Source organism: Patella vulgata, chromosome 5 (assembly GCF_932274485.2).
Source record: "Patella vulgata chromosome 5, xgPatVulg1.2, whole genome shotgun sequence".
Taxonomy (NCBI): Eukaryota; Metazoa; Mollusca; class Gastropoda; family Patellidae; genus Patella; species Patella vulgata.
Genome location: NC_065883.2, coordinates 39,606,291 through 39,627,888, shown reverse-complemented (window position 1 = coordinate 39,627,888; position 21,598 = coordinate 39,606,291). Strand labels below are relative to the sequence as shown.

Below are 21,598 nucleotides of genomic sequence, written 5' to 3'. Positions count from 1 at the left end.
AAAAAAAACGTATTATTATATCACCGTTATACCCTAAGGAAGGTTGAGTTCGAATTTCGTGAAAATCGGCCCAATATTGACAGACAAAATGGCCGCCGTTCGTTCTCAAATAGCGTAAAAATATGGTACATCAAGGTTGTGGACCCTATAGAGGTCACAATTTTTATCCGATTTTGTTGAAAATTGAAATGTAAGTTTATAACCCAAAGATCTCGGTTCCTTTCAATATTCGCGCATATCGGATCATAACTTCCTGAATTATGGCCCCTGATTGTACGAAAAATCGCGTTTTTAGCTTGTGGACCCTATAGAGGTCATAATTTTTATCCGATTTAAAAAAACGTATTATTATATCACCATTACACCCTAAGGTAGGTTGAGTTCGAATTTCGTGAAAATCAGCCCAAAATTGACAGACAAAATGGCCGCTGTTTGTTCTCAAATAGTGTAAAAATATGGTATATCAAGGTTGTGGACCCTATAGAGGTCACAATTTTTATCCAATTTTGTTGAAAATTGAAATGTAAGTTTATAACCCAAAGATCTCGATTCCTTTCGATATTCGCGCATATCGAACTGTAACTTCCTGAATTATGGCCCCTGATTGTACGAAAAATCACGTTTTTAGCTTGTGGACCCTATAGAGGTCATAATTTTTATCCGATTTAAAAAACCTTATTATTATATCACCATTACACCCTAAGGAAGGTTAAGTTCGAATTTCGTGAAAATCGGCCAAAAATTGACAGACAAAATGGCCGCCGTTCGTTCTCAAATAGCATAAAAATATGGTATATCTAGGTTGTGGACCCTATAGAGGTCACAATTTTTATCCGATTTTTTTGAAACTTAAAATATAAGTTTGTAACCCAAAGATCTCGGTTCCTTTCGATCTTCGCGCATATCGGACGGTAACTTCCTGAATTATGGCCCCTGATTGTACGAAAAATTGCATTTTTAGCTTTTATCTGATTTAAAAAAAAGTATTATTATATCACCGTTACACCCTAAGGCAGGTTGAGTTTGAATTTCGTGAAAATCGGCCCAAAATTGACAGACAAAATGGCCGCCGTCGTTCTCAAATAGCGTAAAAATATGGTATATCAAGGTTATGGACCCTATAGAGGTCACAATTTTTATCCGATTTTGTTGAAACTTGAAATGTAAGTTTATAACACAAAGATTTCAGTTCCTTTCGATATTCGCGCATATTGAATTGTAATTTCCTGAATTATGGCCCTTGATAGTAGGAAAAATCACTTTCTTGTTAGCTTGTTCTCTATCCATCTCTCGAAAATGTGGGCGTATCCTGCCTGGCAGCCGCTGGTATATATCAAGCTGGATACATATAAGCATAGTATAGATTACAATACTAAAGTCAATCTCAAACCCTAGCCAGCCAGACTCGATATGGGCGAGTCTGCTGAATGGAAACTTCTACATCTTTACACTTCAAGAACCAAGCTGCTGTCTAACGAATTCTCACAAATATGATAGTTTTGTAGCTTTTGGATTTGGATCTTCAATTATCTAATTGGTGAAATATGATGTAAATAATTACAGAGATTGGTCAAATAAGCCAAATGATGCAATTGTAAATTTCCGTCACATGTTTTTCGACACAATCTATCCTTGAACTTAGAACCCATTTCCTGTTATTCTCACGCTATTTCACAAACAATTAATTTGCGTTTTAAATAAACTCATACCATAGCTACTATACTGACATTAGAGAATAATTTGTAAAGATAAAAAATGTTGTTTAACCCATCTTATTTCTCTATTCCTTGTCTATAAATTTAAAACCAATATTGCAACGATGATAGTGCTACACCTCCCGATGGGTTCACATGGCTCGCGATGCCCCAGGAGCTCCCCCAGGACACCTGAAAATCTATTCCCGACGCCTTCTATCTTTAGTACATCGGCAAGGCAAAAATTGCCCAGTGGTACCTACGCATTACATAAGACAATTGTAACTAGCTTAATATGCTTTGACAAGTGTCACTACTTGAAATTGCGCGACTTATTAATATTTCAACTGTTGATTACTCATTATTTTATCTTTATCATTTCGGCAATAATCTTATATGTTACGCCAGGTAAAATCTCGAAATTTCAGTCAGAAGTAATATAATGAATAGATGGCTTGATTTTTAATATCGTACGGGTTTAAAACGGTTAAGTTTAGATATGGTATAAATAATAATTTATTTCTCCCACGTGACCATATATGATGTGTATGGTAGACATCGGTTAACTGAGGACTTGATACACTTGTTGTCCAATAAACACTCACTGCGGACTTACTACACATAATCATATTTTTCCCTTTTCAGATCACACACACGAAAGATACACCCCAACTGTAGAATACCACCTAACGTGGATCACCTCAGATCGACCTTAAAATCAAATAGGATATTAAATCCGAGCGTCTGAACACCGTTACAGTCCTAGATTTAGTTTCAAAAGTCCTCGGTTGACACGGGTCGCGATTAGAAGGTGTTTATACAAACACACAACACACACACACACCCCATCCCATGCTCATCACCACCACTAAGGATGTAACGAGTCAAAAAAAATTGAACCGGTTAACCGATGGGCAAAAAACCGACCGTGACCAGTCAACCGATTCACTTTTTATTTTTAGTTGCGGAGTTATTAATCGCCGGTACTGTACGCAGGATTAAAGTTTACTTTTTAACACTGTTTAACTTGAATATAAACTATTAGACCCCAAGTCCTAAGAAGAGTTTATTTATTGCAGCTTATTTTGTTTTTCATTCAAATTTCTCGGAAGGAAACATTGCGTCGTCTAACAGTCAAAAAGGTCATGGTCTCACGTGGTCGTCACTCGCCGGGTACCAGCACATGCCGTTGTGTGACAGATCAGAAAATTAGTGTTTGACCCGTTATAATTATAGGAATATTCTATGGCCCCCACCTACCTCCATCTCAATGTGCAATGTTATAATGTAATCCATTAATAAAATATTTAATTCGGCGTCTTTATTCACGCGCACAGCATTACTTTCATTTTCATACGCATTTAATAGTCAACCTGTAGTCAAGATTACCCAGCCCGAAGATACAACGCAATAAGTCGCTCTTTTCTGGAGAGTCTTAGATCACGGTCAAAACATTATTATAACTGTAGGCTTATAGTCCATGCCATTTTCTTAAATTTATATTTATAAATATTGCCGTATTAAAAGCTAATACTATAAAATTCGTATGTTTACCACACGTGACTGAACATGTGACCCCATCGAGCCAATGAAACAAAGAAAAGATTATACCATTTGGCCACGTGCCAGAGAGACGAAAGATACTTTGTTTACGGCATAATTTTTCTTACTACGTTTTCGAGCAGCGAATACGACCGTTTTATTACCGGGAAAGTTTTGTATCAACGTGTAATATGAACAAGAGAGCCTGGGCTAATGCTAGTTTACTACTAGGTCGATATACACTGACATTTTTATATAGAACGAATAACGGTCACGGGAATATTGAACCGGTCAGGTTGCAGAACCGAACCGTAACCGGTCAACCGAGTAACCGTTTACATCCTTAACCACCACTAAATATTTCCCGTTATATTTACCCTTTTCCAAGTGGGGAGTATATCGCATGTTATGCACAAAATTATACAGCTTTAAACATCGGTTGCAATGTGTTTGGTTACATTATCACAAGCGCTCAACTTAATATCTCAAGCGCTCGACTTAATATCTCGAGCGCTCGAGATATTTTTTTTTTTTTTGCATGTCCTAAATTAGCCACCGTATCAGAGTCTCTCTATTTATGAAATTAATTTCACTAGTATCTGCCGATGGAGTTTCGTCCGCTATCCCTGGAAAAAATGGGGTGTCAAGAAAATCGTTGTGTGCTTTTGTTGATTTTTTGGACTTACTTTTACCCAGCTTCCTAGTCTTTGTCTTCAGTCTGACAAGTGTATTTTGAATGTGTTTGTCACACAGTCATCGTGTAAAGCAGTAATGATAGACCAATACTCTGTAGTTGTCGGGAATTTATTAACAATGCCTAGTATAAGCCTATTTGTGATTTTTCCCATGGGTAGTTTGGTTACACAATGATTAAATAAGATAGTATAATTATGAAATTAATTTACACCAAGTTACCAAAAAGTGTCTGGAAAATAAAGACTACAAATAAAAATTTTGTTTCGGTTATGTTCGGGTCTCAAATAGTTCTGCGTATTTAGAGCTAGCAAATATTTATTTCCTATCATAAAGAGAGTGCCACGTAAACAAAGGTTGTAACCACTAAATAAAAGTAAATCTCAAAATGTTGTAATGAGTTTATCTTGTCGCGCTCATGGATTTGAAAGTAGAAAAAGGAATTAAGCTATTAGAGCTAGCTCTGTACTGAAACCGCCCAAATCACCCAAATCAAAAATTAAATCAAAGAGTGCAATCGATATTTTTGCTCACGTTCGCTATTAAATAAACGCGAAAGTCGAAGTGCGTAATGAGTGTAATTTTTACTTTTTGTAAAATACCTCGTGTGACGTATATTTGCTGTGACCTCCGAACCCACGTGCGCGGGACTAAACTTTGCTCACTTCAAAAAATTTCTCAAAGTCACACAGATAAGTGGGTTAGTTTTTATAAGGACAAATAATTGAGTCTCTGAACCACTCTACTTTTTATTAACATTAATTATTTGATTGGTCGAATGCTATTGTTTTATTAATTCCCACCTGTAGTTAACTGCCAGGTGAAGTAAGGCATGTTTTATTATAAAGTGTACCAGTGGGTATCTAACAAATGTAATGGTTTTATTAGAAAAGAGAAAAAGAGTTTTTAAATATTTTTCTTATCTTCAAAATCAGCATATATACTATTCAAAAAAATGTAGGGGATATTTGATTTTGGGGGCATAATACTAAAATATGCAAATGACTACGAAAAAAGTCACCAAAGAACCTAACAGAAGAAACATTTCCAGTTACATGTGACGCCCAAACGCACCAATAGCTACCGCATGGAATGCAGGTGATGCTTGGGATCATCATGGGGGTCCAACCCAAGATTTGCACGACTCTGACTTTGAATGTTACAGTCATTGTGGCATTGAATTCCAGGGTGGAAACATCAGTTTAATTGTTTTAGTGACCAGAAAACAAATTTTGATATGCGTCGGCTTACCCAAAATGAAAGGTTACGTGCCCTTGGCATGCTACAGATCGGCACAACACAGGCGGTTGTGGCGCGGACGATGAATGTTTCTCAGTCTGTCATAAGCAGGCTATGGTCCAGATACCGTGATACACAATCTGTACAGGACAGACCACGCTCAGGTCGACCAAGGGCGACAACTCAAGCCCAGGATCGATTTATCCGTACCTTGGCCTTGAGAAATTGTGTCATCACAGCAAATCAGATCAGCGCTAGTCTTCAAACAGACACTGGTGTGAGAGTGAGTGCATAGGGGTCACCTTCGCGCCCGACGTCCTCGCGTGATCCCTTGTTAGAGAGATCATCACATTCAGGCAAGACGTCGTTGGTGTAGGGATCGTCAATACTGGGATAATCGACGCTGGAGCAATGTGATGTTTTCAGATGAGTCAAGGTTCACTGTTGATTTTTTGGACAGACGTAGGAGGGTGTGACGTCGTCGAAACGAGCGCTTCCAAGACGTTAACGTCATCAGACATGATCGATTTGGGGGTGGTTCTGTTATGGTGTGGGGAGGCATCACTGTTGCTGGAAGAACGGCTTAACGTGTTGTTGCAGGGCGTGTTACAGGCCAGTACTACCGGGACAACATCTTGGCAGTCCATGTTGTGCCGTTCACACGACGTCATGGCCGCCGTTTCATCTTCCAGGATGACAACGCAAGATGTCACAGGGCCAGGATCGTTACAGGTTACCTCCAACAACAGAACATCACCACATTACCTTGGCCAGCACTGAGTCCCAACCTCTCCCCCATCGAGCATGTCTGGGACATGCTTGGACAGAGGTTACGTCAACATCAACAACGTCCTGCCAATGTCCAAGAACTTGCTGCTGCGTTGCAACAGGAATGGGACAATCTGGACCAAAATGACCTTAGACGTCTCATTAGGAGTATGCCACGTCGGATCAATGCTTGTTTGGCAAACAGAGGAGGATTTACCCGTTACTGACTTGGTTGTGATGCTGTGGTAACTTTGCTGTTTGACCCCGGGTATCATTTTACCCTTATAATGGTCAGTCTGTGCCTTACTTAGTCTAACGATCATTTGGAATAAATCGATGAATGTGAACTTCATTTCATTTTGTCATTTGTTTCTTCGTCAGTTTCATTAGGTGACTTTAATAACACTTAAAAATCAAATATCCCCTACTTTTTTTGAATAGTATATTGAACATTTTAATGAATTACATCATTTAAGACAGACATTTTTCCCATCATTTTTGTCCCCCGCCTTTCGAAGAAAGCAGGGGACTATTAAAATGGGTTCGTCCGTCTGTCTGTCTGTCCGTCTGTCTGTCCGTCTGTCCGTCCGTCCGTCTGTCTGTCCGTCACACTTTTTGGGACACAATAACTCTCTTCCTAATTGAGCTAGAATGTTCAAACTTGGTGTATGTGTTTATTAGGTCAATGCCTTGATGGAGTTCGAAGATGAGCATTTTCCGCTTAGGGTAAGCAGAGATAAGCAATTTGATTGGTTGATGCTTTGGGACACGATAACTCTCTTCCTAATTGGGCTAGAATGTTCAAACTTGGTGTATGTGTTGATTAGGTCAATGCCTTGATGGAGTTCGAAGATGAGCATTTTCCGCTTAGGGTAAGCAGAGATAAGCAATTTGATTGGTTGATGCTTTGGGACACGATAACTTTTAATTGAGCTAGAATGTTCAAACTTGGTGTATGTGTTTATTAGGTCAATGCCTTGATGGAGTTCGAAGATGAGCATTTTCCGCTTAGGGTAAGCAGAGATAAGCAATTTGATTGGTTGATACTTTGGGGCACGATAACTCTCTTCCTAATTGAGCTAGAATGTTCAAACTTGGTGTATGTGTTGATTAGGTCAATGCCTTGATGGAGTTCGAAGATGAGCATTTTCCGCTTAGGGTAAGCAGAGATAAGCAATTTGATTGGTTGATGCTTTGTTATTTATTGTCCTCCGCCTTTCGAAGAAAGCAGGGGACTATTAAAATGGGTTCGTCTGTCTGTCTGTCTGTCTTCTAGGTCAATTAGAAAGAGAGTTATTGTGTCCCAAAAAGTGCGTCCGTCCGTCCGTCATACTTTTTGGGACACAATAACTCTCCTTCTAATTGACCTAGAATGTTCAAACTTGGTGTAGGTGTTTATTAGGTCAATGCCTTGATGGAGTTCGAAGATGAGCATTTTCTGCTTAGGATAAGTAGAGATAAGCAATTTGACTGGTTGATGCTTTGGAACACGATAACTTAAGTTCCAATTAAGTAAGAGTGATGAAACTTGGTGTATAGTTTCATTACATCAATACCTTGACTAAGTTCGATATTGAGCATTTTCTGCTAAGGGTAAGCACAGCGATAAGCAATTAGATTGGCCGAGACTTTGGAACACAATAACTCTCCTAATTGAGCTAGAATGTTCAAACTTGGTGTAGGTGTTTATGAGGTCAATGTCTCGATAGATTGCGAAGATGAGCATTTTCTGCTTATGTTAAGTAGAGATAAGTAATTTGATTGGTTGATGCTTTGGGACACGATAACTTTAGTTCTGATTAAGTGAGAGTGATGAAACTTGGTGTATAATTCATTACATCAATACCTTGACTAAGTTCGATGATGAGAATTGTCTGCTTCGGCTAAGGAGCAATAAGCATTTTGATTGGTCAAGACCTTGGAACATAACAACTCTGCTTCTAATTGAGGTAGACTGTTTAAACTTGATGTAGATGTTCGTCTTGACTTGAGTTCAATGATTAACATATCGAGCTAAAGCTAAGCAGAGATAAGCAATTTCTTTGTTCGATGCTTTGGGACAAGATAACTTTGATTCTATCTGATAGAGAGTGATGAAACTTAGTGTATAGTTGATAATCAGTTTGATTGCTCGATACTTTTGAAAAAAAATAGTTGTGCGATTAATTGATATGTGTCATCTATTTATTTGGGGATTTCGGCGGGGGACATCAGCCTCACTGTTGGCTTGTTTATCAAGATTTTAGAATACATTGAAATAACATTTGTTTTAAAATTTTTAATTTACTTTTGTATAATTATAATGGCAAGTGTGTCTTCTTTAAAACAGACTTAAAAATATACTGATGAGCAAAAAAACAAGTTCCGAAAATTGAATTGTTCAAACCCCAGTCAAAATTTGACTAGTCTGTCCATCCACTACATTATTGAAGTGGTCTTACATTTGTTTTGTAAACTTTGTATTTTTACGTCACGTGGAAATAAATTTGTCCATTTGTGGAATGGCTGTTGATGTTTTAGTATATGCTATTTAAAAAAAGCAGGAAAATGGTTTGGAAATTCAAATTTTCATGCTTATATATTGCTAACGTTTCGTCCAATTGATGTCTGTCCAGTTTTAGCTAAACGTTAATATTATTTTAATATTTCTTTTCGGCTTCATATTACGTGATAGAATATGAATAACCGCTGCAAACGAAGCGTGAGTGTAGTCTCGATCTTCGACACAGGATACGGATAATTTGACACGGGTAGTCGATTGATTATGCCATTTTTACAGTTGTCTGTCCGAAAATGTTAACGTTAGCACTCTTGATACGTTAGCACGACTAATTCGCCTTTCACGGCTTTATTTACTCAAAATGTATCACTTTCTTTACGGCCTTTAGAAAAGAAAACCGGCTTTCCAATTCCCGATGCATAAACATGGCGGTCGGCATTCTCGCCTTATTCACTCGATCAAAATGACTTTGAGCCCCGCAAAAAAGTGCTAACGTGTCAATTGTCAGACCGATTAAATAAACCGTCTGTCCTTACGTAACGTTAGCACGTGCTTTTAAAATACTTGCCCAAGGGTAGAAATACTATACAATTTATTAATACCTTTCGTTGCGGACTATTCTTATTTTTAGATAAAAACAATAATTCAAGTAAAACAGTTATTTATAAAATGTCCACGTCTGTCCTTATGTAACGCTAGCAACAGTTGCATGCCCGATAAATGTTTAAATTTTAGGTTATTAAAATACATGATTATATTTTATTATATTAATCTTAAATTCTTAATATTATGCTTTATTTAGCATGTAAAAAATCTCAGTAACTACTTACATCAACACTATAAATAGAAATTTTAGTGCTAATGTTACAAATCTGCCAGAATGTCCGTCCACATGTAACATTAGCAATGCAATTAATTTTTAAATTAAAAATTGATTTGTAAATCATATCCCATGAAACTTCAGATTTAGATAATGTATTATTACATTATTAAACTTTTGAAGAAAATTATTAATATATATAAGCAACAGTTAATATCTGAAAGGAAAATAAATGTGCCATGCGTCTGTCCAATTCAAAAGAGACATTTTATATTTACTAAAATGGTCATCTTTACTGTCTTATGACCCAAAAATAATAGCATCTTCATTCATTTAACATAATTCAATATTCTACCTATAGAGATAGCTATTTATATGAATTTTAATGTGCATTGTTTGCATTTAATATAATTTCATCTAGAGTGATACGATTCAAAAAATTTCAACATGTTAGGTATAATGTTCAATAAAAAAATTATTTTGCGAAAAATTATCTTTTTTAAAATATATTTTGGAAGAATATATATCAATCTTCCCTGAGACAGGGATTTTGTAAGAGGAATTGGAATTTCATAATTAAGATGGGATTGGGAACCTATGGTAAACTTTAAAAAAAAAACCATGCCGTTAACTACCATCCCACAACCATTTCACCTCGGACTGTTTCATCCCAACCTATATTTTTTATCGGGCTGTTTCATCCCCCATGTTATTATAATTAACTGAGTTGTACTTGTCGTTAAATAAACTGTTAAACACTTTCTTATTGTTAAATAAACAATAATGTATGGAATAAATAAGTTTTACTTGTCGATTTTTGTTGATTACCGATCACAATCGGGATAAGTTCACCGCTGTATATTCTGTTGTTTGTTAATTGGCATTATGATTTTAGGTCTGTTAACCGATGTTTTTGTAGTGAAGTATAATCGTATTGTTTTTATACGACCACATTGTAATGTGGTCGTATATTGTTGTTGCCGTCGGTCCTGCATTCACAATTGCTTGTGGACGCTCTATAGGCTAAAGTTAATATCCGATTGACTTGAAATTTATACACAGTGTTTAAGGTCATGAGACGAAGAAGCCTATTGATTTTCAGCGATTTTCAATAATTACTGCCAGAGTTATGGACCTTGATCACTTCAAAAAATCTTGTGGACACTCTAGAGGCTAAAGTTAATATCTGTTGGACTTTATATTTATACACAGTGTTTAAGGTCATGAGACGAAGAAGCCTTTTGATTTTCAGCCAGAGTTAGGGTCCTTGATCACTTCAAAATATCTTGTAAATGCTCTAGAGCAGTGATGGGATTTCAAAATTTTTCTTGTCGGACATTTTCATATTTAATTCCCGTACGGTATTCATATTTATGTCAGTAATATTCCTACAAAATTCGTAATACGATAGAATGAAAGCGTGCTGACTACTGCCGATCTGTACTGTTTCAAATTCCTCCAAAATTACCGTTTTTTCGGGTCATAAGTCGCTACATTTTTCAGCAGAAGTCCAGCATAGAATGAAAGCGTGCTGACTACTGCCGATCTGTACTGTTTCAAATTCCTCCAAAATTACCGTTTTTTCGGGTCATAAGTCGCTACATTTTTCAGCAGAAGTCCAGCATTCGTCTTATACTCCGTTACGTCTTATGTACTGAGGGTAAGAATATGATATCCCGAAATTGTTTGGGCACAACATCCGCTAAATAATCGCATTCTACACTAGCACGCGCTATCGTCTAAAACAATTAAGTACTTACACTATTCCAATCGACATATTCGTCAACATTGCCTAGCATATTTATTTCTTTAATTAAAAACATAAACCCCATTCAAAATATGATCATAAATCCGAGAATATGCCATCAAAATAGAATCTTTTGTTAGACATCAGAAGCGTGTATTTTGTCACGTATTCATTTCATAATTTCATGCGTCTCGTGAGATTTCTAATACCGGTTCAGTTATCGTACTTTAACCGCCTGAAGCTGTTTTTCTTTCAAGTTTAATCAGATTTTCTTCAAACAAGGACAACTTTGCTCTGAAAATTCTAAACACGTTTCAAACGACGCAATTTCTTCAGTATAGGAACTCTGCCAATAGCCTTGTAAAAACATAGCTGCAGTACTTCACACTGTGGGGAAATTTCTATCAGTTGATTTCATCATAGAGAGGATGTTTCTTTGAGATAGTTGAGACAATTTGAAGGATTTGTGTGTGAAATTTGTCATTACCTGTCGCAAAACAATCGAAAATTCCCTAAAAATTCAACTGAAATTAAATAAAGTACTACATATTCTCAGAATCGCTGCATTCCTGGACAGTAATTTACACCCAATTCTGCAAAACCTGGGTTTTTACATGCCTTCATTTAATGCTCTATGAGAAAAGTGGGTTAGAGGGATAACTTTATTTTGTTAATGTCATCCTTTTTGGCCCAGAAACTGGCCCATTAATAACGTAACGTTCTGTCCATTTATTTTACTTTTATTTTTGTTTATGAAATAAAGAACCTTTATAATAATATTGTTTTTTATGCCCCTGTTAGGTGTATAGTATCCACATGTCCATAACAATTACATTTACTTTGGTAGAATATCCTTAATTTTCGCATACGGTCCATTTTAAAAGCTAGAGTTATTTTCTGTCCAAGTTCAGTTCCGTTATGTAATGTCAGTCAATCGAAAATAGATAACGGAACACTCCCACTACCATATTCGGCATCGATAGTTGAGCAGTCAACAGCTTGTCATTTTTCATCCGCCAATCTCCGGTATTTTTATGCAGTTCTCATCTGATAAATCGCATGTTCTGTCCAAAATGTTAGAGTTAAGTTACGTTAACTTTCATAATTTTATGGATAAAAAAATCCTGAGTATAGACTTTGTAAAGAAATTAATAGGATAAGAAATTTATCAATGTGCGGTTACCGTAATGGCCATTTTTTTTTAGCTTTCTGTAAGTCGCGAGAGGTGGGGAGCATTTTTCGCAAGAAGACAGAAAGTTGGAATGATCGTATCGTAACAAGACGGAATTATATCAAAGACGGAATGCCACTGTACCCAAACTGGGAGGGTTGGTGAAGGAGCAGATACATCTTAAAACAAGACCTGTCACGAAATGCAGTTTATCGGTACAGGTAGTTGTCAGTAGTCGCGGTCTTCCAGTACTTCGATGTTTTTGCTTTGGTGCTCCGAAGAATTCAATCTTGAGTGTTTTGGGGTTTTTTTTTTTTCTTTTTTAAATCCCATTTTCCATCGATGATTTTGTCATGGATAACTAAAGCAAAACTAAATAGTTTTATTTTACCCATTTTTGACGATAGCAAATTAGTTCGCACCCATCGCGGCCCCATCATACCTGTCACACCGTGTCAATGACTCTGGCATTATTCCAATATTTTCACGTTGTCACTTACGGCTAATAATTTTGTGATGTGGAGAGTGAAATGGAATCAGATTTTTTAATATTTACTGCCAGGCATATCGTGGAATATGATAATGTCTAAGAAATCGACTATTTATTATTTTTTGGGACGTTATGATGCGAAGAATGCGTCTACTCGAGCCGAGATCAAGCGTGTCGCCGCCAGCTTGGATACGCTTTCAAACAGACGATAACACAAAACTTACGGCTAATAATGCTAGACTTTGGAAAGCTAAATTGAATCAAAACTTTTAGGATTTAATACAAGCTACATAGAGGAATATTACATTGTCGAAGATTTCAACTATATATTTTTATTTTCGACGCAATGAAGCAAAGAAGACGACCATTCTTGCATATATCCAAAGAAAGGCAGAATGTTTAATTGCCGAAAGCGATGAAGTGACCGTCATTTGGGGTGATATTTCTTTTTAAAAGTTATATTTATATTTACTTTGAACACTGCTGCCAACGTGAGGCACAACATTTTTCTATTTTTAACAAAAAAGTTAGGGCATACTTGTTCACGTTATTTTACCATTATGACAGAAAAAAGTCATAATTTTAGTGGAATGACTTTTCAATGTAATATAAATTTAATTGCTACTTTTTACAATTGAATTTTATATCATTAGAAAGAACACGACAATCTGTACATTTTTGTAACAGAGTATATCTATGTATAGAAAATATTTTTTAGTTATTTTCAAATTTGTAAAGAGGGTATTAGGATTAACAATAATCCACTAATTGGCTTCGGGAGAGGGGCCCCTCTGATTTAATGAGCTTAGGGGTAGGGTAGCTAATCTTTTAATTGGCTCAGGGTTAAAAAAAACAAAACAAACACGTAATTGTTTTGACCTAGCTTGTGCCTCAGTATTATGATTGACAGTAACCAACAAGGTTTTCTAATTTTTTTGCAAAATAAATGTTGTATTGTAACAAGAATAATTGTACAAGAATAAACAAAATAATATCATAACAAGTTACTCAACTCTTGCAAAGTAAGAAACCAAAGTTTATTATAAACCAAGCTACTTTTATAGGATAGTAAGCCATGAATATGTTTGATTATCAACTTGTTTTGTCTACATACTCAAAAGGTCTGGTTAAATTTTGTTGTTATCTTTTCACTTCAGATGTAATAATTAATACCATCCCTTGATGCTGATACATGTTACACTTATTGTTATGTTATTTTTATGTTATTTATTATAAAAGAAGTTATTACTATGTTAGATATTAAAAAATAAATTGGATTTTAAAATTGTATCTTATTTAGTTATGATTATTGATTTTTTTCCGTCCAGTTACATTACTAATGTGTGCTAGCCTCTTGGACGAGATTGAATTTTAGAGAAAAACATGATTGGATTTTGGATATTGGAGTTGGTTATTATTATAATTAAACTTATACCATTAATTTAGAAGAAATTTGAATAAATTATATTGAATATCGACTGTGAAATGGCAACTGTAATTTCGTCTTACTCATTCAGTAGCTTGCTTAAAAGAAAAATGAACTTTCGACCAATCCTTGTGCTAAACCTTATCTTTCCAGTCAGTTGTTTCTGTTATTTCCTTGAGGAATTCATTGAGAAGAATGGGTAGAATCATCAATTTACTCGATATTCTTATGTAACCTTGAAATAACTGGCCCCGCTGAAATTCCGTCCAAGTTACATTACCACCCTGACCACTTTCACATATTTTAATATATTGCTTTGTAGTGATTATTCAATATAATTCAATATTAATTCAATATTATTCAATATAATTATTTTCTGATAATTAGATTGTTAGAGATTCAGGAAAACCATAAGATCAATATATTATCTTATTTTTATTTTTGTCAATTCAAACACCCTATACTGAAGAAAGAGCCAGGTACATATACTTACCGTCATACAGCCGAAGCTAGATGTAGAGTAACGGAATCTGCCAAGGTTTCCCAAGTGCTGTAACCGCGTGCTAGCAATGTCTAGTATTTTTCGGATATGTGTGTGTGTGAAATAGCTTTATTTAACGCTCGCTTCCACCGAAGTGATATCGCAGACAAATTATAATGACTGTCTATTGATCTGGGCGTTATATACTCTTACAATATGTGACTTCTATGACTAGTTTATACACATTGTCGACTCACATCAATGCGATTAAAATGTCCGACAATGCAGAAACCACGAGGTTAACCAAAGATTAAAATTATTATGGTTGATGAATAGTCCGACAAAGGGGAAACATTGGCTTCTGTTTAAGATTAGATTAATGAATTGTCCGACAAAGGATTAAGTCAGTCAATCAAGGCAGATTAAGTAGTTAATCAAGGTAGGTTTATAGACCGTATAACACGATAAATACGTTGATCACTTAATTACCTAATCAATCCAGCGTATTATCGAGGATATTCTGGTTGAGTGGTAGTTATACACTCAGTAAACTATATTAATTTCGTAATTTTGAATATTATTCACCATGTCTTGATGTCCGATTGGGCATATTCACGGTCGGACAATTTTGGGCGTTTGGAAAAAAGATTCGAACAAGTCCAGAATATTCGGGCAAAATCCCATCACTGCTCTAGAGACTAAAGTTAATATCCGATTGACTTATACAGTGTTTGAGGTCATGAGACAAAGAATCATATTGATTTTCAACGATTTCCAATAATTACTGCCAAAGTTATGTCCCTTGATCACTTTGAAAAATCTTGTGACTCTCTAGAGGCTAAAGTTATCATCTGATTGACTTTAGATTGATACAGAGTTTAAGGTCTTGAGACAAACAAGTATATTGATTTTCAATGAATTTTTATGACTTGAACAGCTAAATCTATGATGTTAAAAGTTTCATATACTAAACGTTAGCATGGGGCAGAACTTTAAAAAAACCAAACAAATTCTAATGGTTTTCTGATAATTACTTAATGAGTTGTTACTCTTAATCAGATTTTAATGTATTATAAATGTTTCATTACCCAAAAAAGTAAAAATATGCGACAACTCTTGTTGAATGCCTGTGCGATTAAGCTGCTGTGGGCTGATGTTTCGTTGCCTGGCAACCTATCTTTATAACTGCCGTTATGATTTTAGATTAGTTCACCGATGTTTTTGTAATAAAGTATACTTGTATTCTTTGTTAGTTTATGATGTCTAACATCATTTATCTTCTTTATAAAAAAGGTATTTTATAATTACATATTGACAGCTTAATCACTCGCCAGAATACATCATGGACTCTACGTATTACCCATTAATCAACTAAATTGCGCAGGAGCCCCCCAATCAAGTGATTACGCTGTCTGAAAATGGGCGACAGGTTGTCTATAGAGATTGACAGTGACTTTTTTGGGCGTCAGTCCTAATGTACAGTATCGCGAGATTATCGCACTGCCATTCTGAGCTTGACTTATGACCACGTGTACAGATGGAAGACTAGTTAATTCATTTGTGATTTAAAAAAGATACATTACTTGGGACGTGATTTACCGATTTCCAATTGTATAATTACCTGGGAGGTGATTTACCGATTTTTGATGTATTTGTCAATGGTGGAATACTAATTTTAGAGAATAATGGATAATAAATAATACTATGACCACGGTAAGGTGATCATCTATGGATGGGCAATTTTTTATATTCACCTTTTTTTGTTCGTACTTCATATGCAAATAATCGTAATCAAAATGAACCGATCGGATAAATGGCTCGCGGGAAATGTATAACAAAAGCTTATTTTTAGCACTTTTCAATAAGCTGTATATTTTAAGTATGTTGCATTCTGGTCATTTTTTTTACACCTATGGATACTATGTGCTTAGCACTTCAAAAGCATCAAAAGAAATCCTACATGCGACCATGAGAGAAAAAATTACAGTGTATCTTTCTGTACTATAGGGACAATGTGAATATGGTACCCTAAAACAAGTCCACACATAATTAGTATGTACTGTTTTTTTCTTTTCAAATTAGTTCTGGCGTGGAAGTTGACCACCCGCTTTATCAGACAGGGTCAAAATTAGAAGGTTGCTATTCCACCATAGAATGCAGTATGTGCTTAAAAAAAAAAGGGTGATAAATACACATGTGAAAACCGCAATTTTACCCATAAAATGAATAATTCCAGTACAGTCCTTTAGAGCGACATCAGGCTGTAACCACTTCAGCATGTCACCTCTTGTCCCTAGGGGGTGTCATTCCATAAGTTTGATCAAAAACTTCCGACCCCCCCATCTTAGCTCCTTTTGCGATTTTTGCATGGTCTTCTCACGGATACACTCTTAAACGTTAGCATGGGGCATAACTAAAAGCCAAACAAATTCTAATGATTTTATGATAATTACTTAATGAGTTGTTACTCTTAATCAGATTTTAGTGTATTAATAAATGTTTCATTCCCGACAATAGAAAAAAATTGTGACAACTCTTATTGACTCCTCGGACGACTTAGCTGCTGTGGGCGTATGTTTCGGTGACTGGACCCCGACAGATGCCCATTTCTGTACATCCCAGGTTAGTATGTAGAGGGCTATATGGTCAGATATTGGTACTTCGTTTGTCCAGGTTTGACCCTCTAGTCTCCCAGCCTCATACTCACCAATCGGTGAAATTCTGTTTATTTCTATTTTGATGTGAAGCATTAGAATAATGAGAGGATGAGCCCTATTGATTTTCACTGTTATCTGTTCATCTATTGCAAAATGTGGCCATTCATATTTGGTGTGAAGCTTTAGATTCATGATAAGAGTTTACTATTGTTTTTTTTCAGACCAACTTGTTTTAAGAAAAATTTGGAGTATTTATTTTGGATGTGGAATCCAAGCTCTGTGGGTGGATTAAAGGAACCATATCAAGTTTTAGAAGAAGGTTTTAGTGATGCTGATACATATCAAGTAAATGGAATTTAAACGGAATTTCCTTTGTTTGTCCTCCGCCTTTTAAAGAAAGCCGGGACTATTAGAATGGGTTCGTCCATCACACTTTTTGGGACACAATAACTCTCTTTCTAATTGAGCTAGAATGTCCAAACTTGGTGTAGGTGTTTTATTAGGTCAATGCCTTGATGGAGTTCGAAGATGAACATTTTCTGTATAGGGTAAGCAGAGAGAAGCAATTTGATTGGTTGATGCTTTTGGACACAGTAACCCTCACTGGATGCAAATACCCTTAAAAACTACTGCCCCGTTTTCAATTTGTCATTTCTTTTAAAAGATTAAATGTCAACTGTTACAGCATTTAAACTCGAATAACCTTTTGCACAAGTACCAGTCTGCTTACAGACCTAAACACAGTACCGAAACAGCTCTGATTCGTGTTCTTAGTGATATTCGATGGGCAGTTGATAACGGTGACATATCTCTGTTGCTAATATAAGACCTCTCCACTGCGTTTGACACAACTGATCACATTGTTCTCTTAAATCACCTCACCCGCCACTTTGGTGTCGAAAGTACGGTTCTCTCATGGTTCCCCTCTTATTTAACTGACCGATATCAGTCCGTTATCCGTGCATCTCACTCCTCAGAAGCTGAATTAACATGTGTACCACAGGGTTCCGTCCTTGGTCCCATTCTGTTTACTCTGTATACTACACAGTTAGGCAACCTCTTAAGTAATGAACAAGTGAAACACCATCTGTACACTGACGATATCCAGTTATTATATAGTTTTCCACCCAATAAATCTGCATACAATCTTAACACTATCTCAACTGGAAGAGTGTTCCCACAAGATCAAGCTAAATGAAAACAAGACTGAAGCCATAACATTTGGAACAACAACAAAGGTGTCTAATTACAATACCAGCCCCATTAAAATTGCTGACTCCAGCATCTGTATTTCATTCTCAGTGAAAAATCTGAAAGTGATTATTGATCCAGCTTTGTCTATGAATAAACAGGTTGACGACGTTCGTTCAAAATGTGTGTTCCATAATCGCAATATTGGTTCCATCCGAAATCTAATTACTCCTTCTGCCACGGTAACACTTGTCCATTCTCTTGTATTTTCCCGTTTGGACTACTGCAATAGTTTACTTGCCGGATATAATAAAACATCAAGTTATAAACTGCAGCGCATACAAAACAAGGCAGCGTGGATCGTAACACGAACTCCTTTGAGAGACCGTATCACCCCTGTACTTAGGTCACTTCACTGGATGCTTTCAGTGCAAGCAAGAATCGACTTTAAATTAATGTCTCTCACATATCAATGCATATACTGTGAAATGCCATCTTATCTGAAAGAACTGGTGGTACCTTACATGCCATCGAAAAATCTACGGTCAAGTACCTTGTTGTCCCAAACTTAGCTCCTTTGGAGCTCGCTCATTTAGTGTTGTTGCTGCCAATTTGTGGAACTCGCTACCTGTAAATCTTCGATCCAGTCCATCATTAGACTCCTTTAAATCCAGATTGAAAAATACTTATTTGAGAAATATTTGCAAGAGTGATTATTATTAATCATTATTATTATTAATGAAGGTTGAATTTGAATTTCGGGAAAATCGAAATGAAACTGCTCAACAAAATGGCCGCTTTTTTATGGAAAGGTATCGCTGCCAATATCTTACATAACTAAGGTGGGGAATTTTATTTAATCTAGTAGCATCCTGAGAGTAACCTTTCATGAAAGCAGTGGTGGCAGCACCAATTCGAAACGAATGTAACTTAATTTTTATACGCCCACATTTTCATGTGGACGTATATTGTCGTCGGCCCTGTCCGTCCGTCCACAATTGTTTGTGAACACTCTTCAGGTCACAATTCTTATCTGATTTCAACGAAACTTGGAATATAGGTTTATCTCCCCAAGATCTTGGTTCCTTTCGATATTGGCATATATCGGAACGTAACTTCATGGATTATGGCCCCTGATTGTACGAAAAATCGTGTGAACACTGTAGAGGTTACAATTTTTATCTGATTTGGTTTAAACTTGAAATGTATGATCTCGGTTCCTTTCGATATTCGCGCATATCGGACCATAACTTCCTGAATTATGGCCCCTGATTGTTCGAAAAATCGCGTTTTTAGCTTGTGGACCCCATAGAGGTCACAAATTTTATCCGATTTAAAAAAAACCTGTGAATATATCACCGTTACACCCTAAGGGTGGTTGAGTTCGAATTTTGTAAAAATTGGACCAAAATTGATGGACCAAATATTGTGTATCACAATTTTTATCCGATTTTGATGAGAGTTGAAATGCATGTTTATAACCTACAGGTCTCGGTTCCTGTCGATATTCGCGCATATCAGACCATAACTTCCTGAATTATGGCCCCTGATTGTACGAAAAATCATGTTTTTAGCTTGTGGACCCCATAGAGGTCACAATTTTTATCCGTTTTAAAAAAAAACGTTTGAATATATCACCGTTACACCCTAAGGATGGTTGAGTTCAAATTTCGTAGAAATCGGACCGAAACTGACGGACAAAATGGTCGCCCCTCGTTCGCAAATAGTGTCAAAATATTCTCTAGAGGTCACAATTTTTTTTTTCAGATTTGAAAAAATGTTTAAATATATCACCATTCCACGATAATGAAGGTTGAATTCGAATTTTGGGAAAATTGAAATGAAACTGCCAAACTAAATGGCCGCTCTTTGAACGCAAATTGTTTACAAGTATGTAATACGAAGGTTGTGGACCCTCTAGAGGTCACAATTTTTATCCGATTTTAATGAAACTTAAAACATATCTTTATATCCCAAAGATCTCAGTCCCCTTTGATATTTGCCCATTTCAGACCATAACTTTCTGGATTATTGCCCCACTTTGTATAAAAAAATCTCATTTGTTTTTATCTTGTTCTCTATCCATCTCTTGCAAAATGTGGGCGTATCCTGCCTGGCTGCCGCTGGTAAAAGCAACTTTCTCTCATTAAATATTATATTTATTATATATATTTGTTTAATAAAGTTAGTGTTGTTCTTAATAGAAGTACTCTGTTATCTGTTTGTGTCTGGGTTATTGCAGGGTGTCGTCTTGTACAGCTACAGAACTACCGCAAATTTGTTGGTTGCAAGCAAGAGGGTTGGTCGTGCAACAATATCAAGGTTGTGGATCATCTAGAGGCCACAATTTTGATCCGATTTTATGAAACTTGAAATGTATGTTTATAATCGAAAGATCTTGGCTCCTTTCCATATATGCCCATATCGGACCGTAACTTCCTGGATTATAGCCCCTGATTGAAAAATCACGTTTTTAGCTTGTGGACCTTCTAGAGGTCACAATTTTTATCAAAATATTTGATACGAAGGTTGTGGACCCTCTAGAGGTCACAATTTTTATCCAATTCTGATGAAACTTAAAATATATCTTTATATCCCAAAGATCTCAGTCTTTTTTGATATTTGCGCATTTCAGACCATAACTTTCTGGATTATGGCCCCCTGATAGTACGAAAATCACTTTTGTTTTTAGCTTGTTCTCCATCCATCTCTTACAAAATGTGGGCGTATCGTGCCTGGCAACTTCTGGTATTGCCTGGCAAATTATCTTTTCCTTTTTCTTTTCTTTTTTTTTTTTATAGAAATTACAAAGAGATGGAGGTGTACCTTTAAGTAATAGTCTTAGTTTAGCAGATAAACAAAGAATGGAATTTATAATGCAACAAAATAAGAATAAAGATTACATTGATGACTGTCCTTTTAGATACGGTAAGCAATTTACTAATACTATAAATCGAAATTTTGTTTATTATGCATATATATTAAAGTTTAAGAATGAATATTGATACACTACATATTATTATAATGCACCCTTTCATATAACTTGTTAAGGGACACTTTACAAAGTGACAATTTAATCATATAAAAAAATCAAGATTATATACATGTAGTGTCGGTTAAAGGCCTGTTTAAATAATTGTGTTTTGAATAATTGTTTTCTTTAAAGAATATAGATATGT

At 35.9% G+C, this 21,598-nt stretch overlaps 1 protein-coding gene across 1 annotated transcript in view; it reads left to right on the top strand.

The window, feature by feature from the left end:
- Positions 1–17,626, top strand: part of LOC126820656 (leucine-rich repeat-containing protein 9) — a 201,499-nt gene extending 183,873 nt beyond the window's left edge. The window contains exon 13 of the mRNA XM_056100793.1: positions 17,450–17,626. Coding sequence (XP_055956768.1) covers positions 17,450–17,588 — 139 coding nt within the window. The 3' untranslated portion in view covers positions 17,589–17,626. The remainder of the gene's footprint in view (positions 1–17,449) is intronic.
- Positions 17,627–21,598: the final 3,972 nt, after the last annotated feature.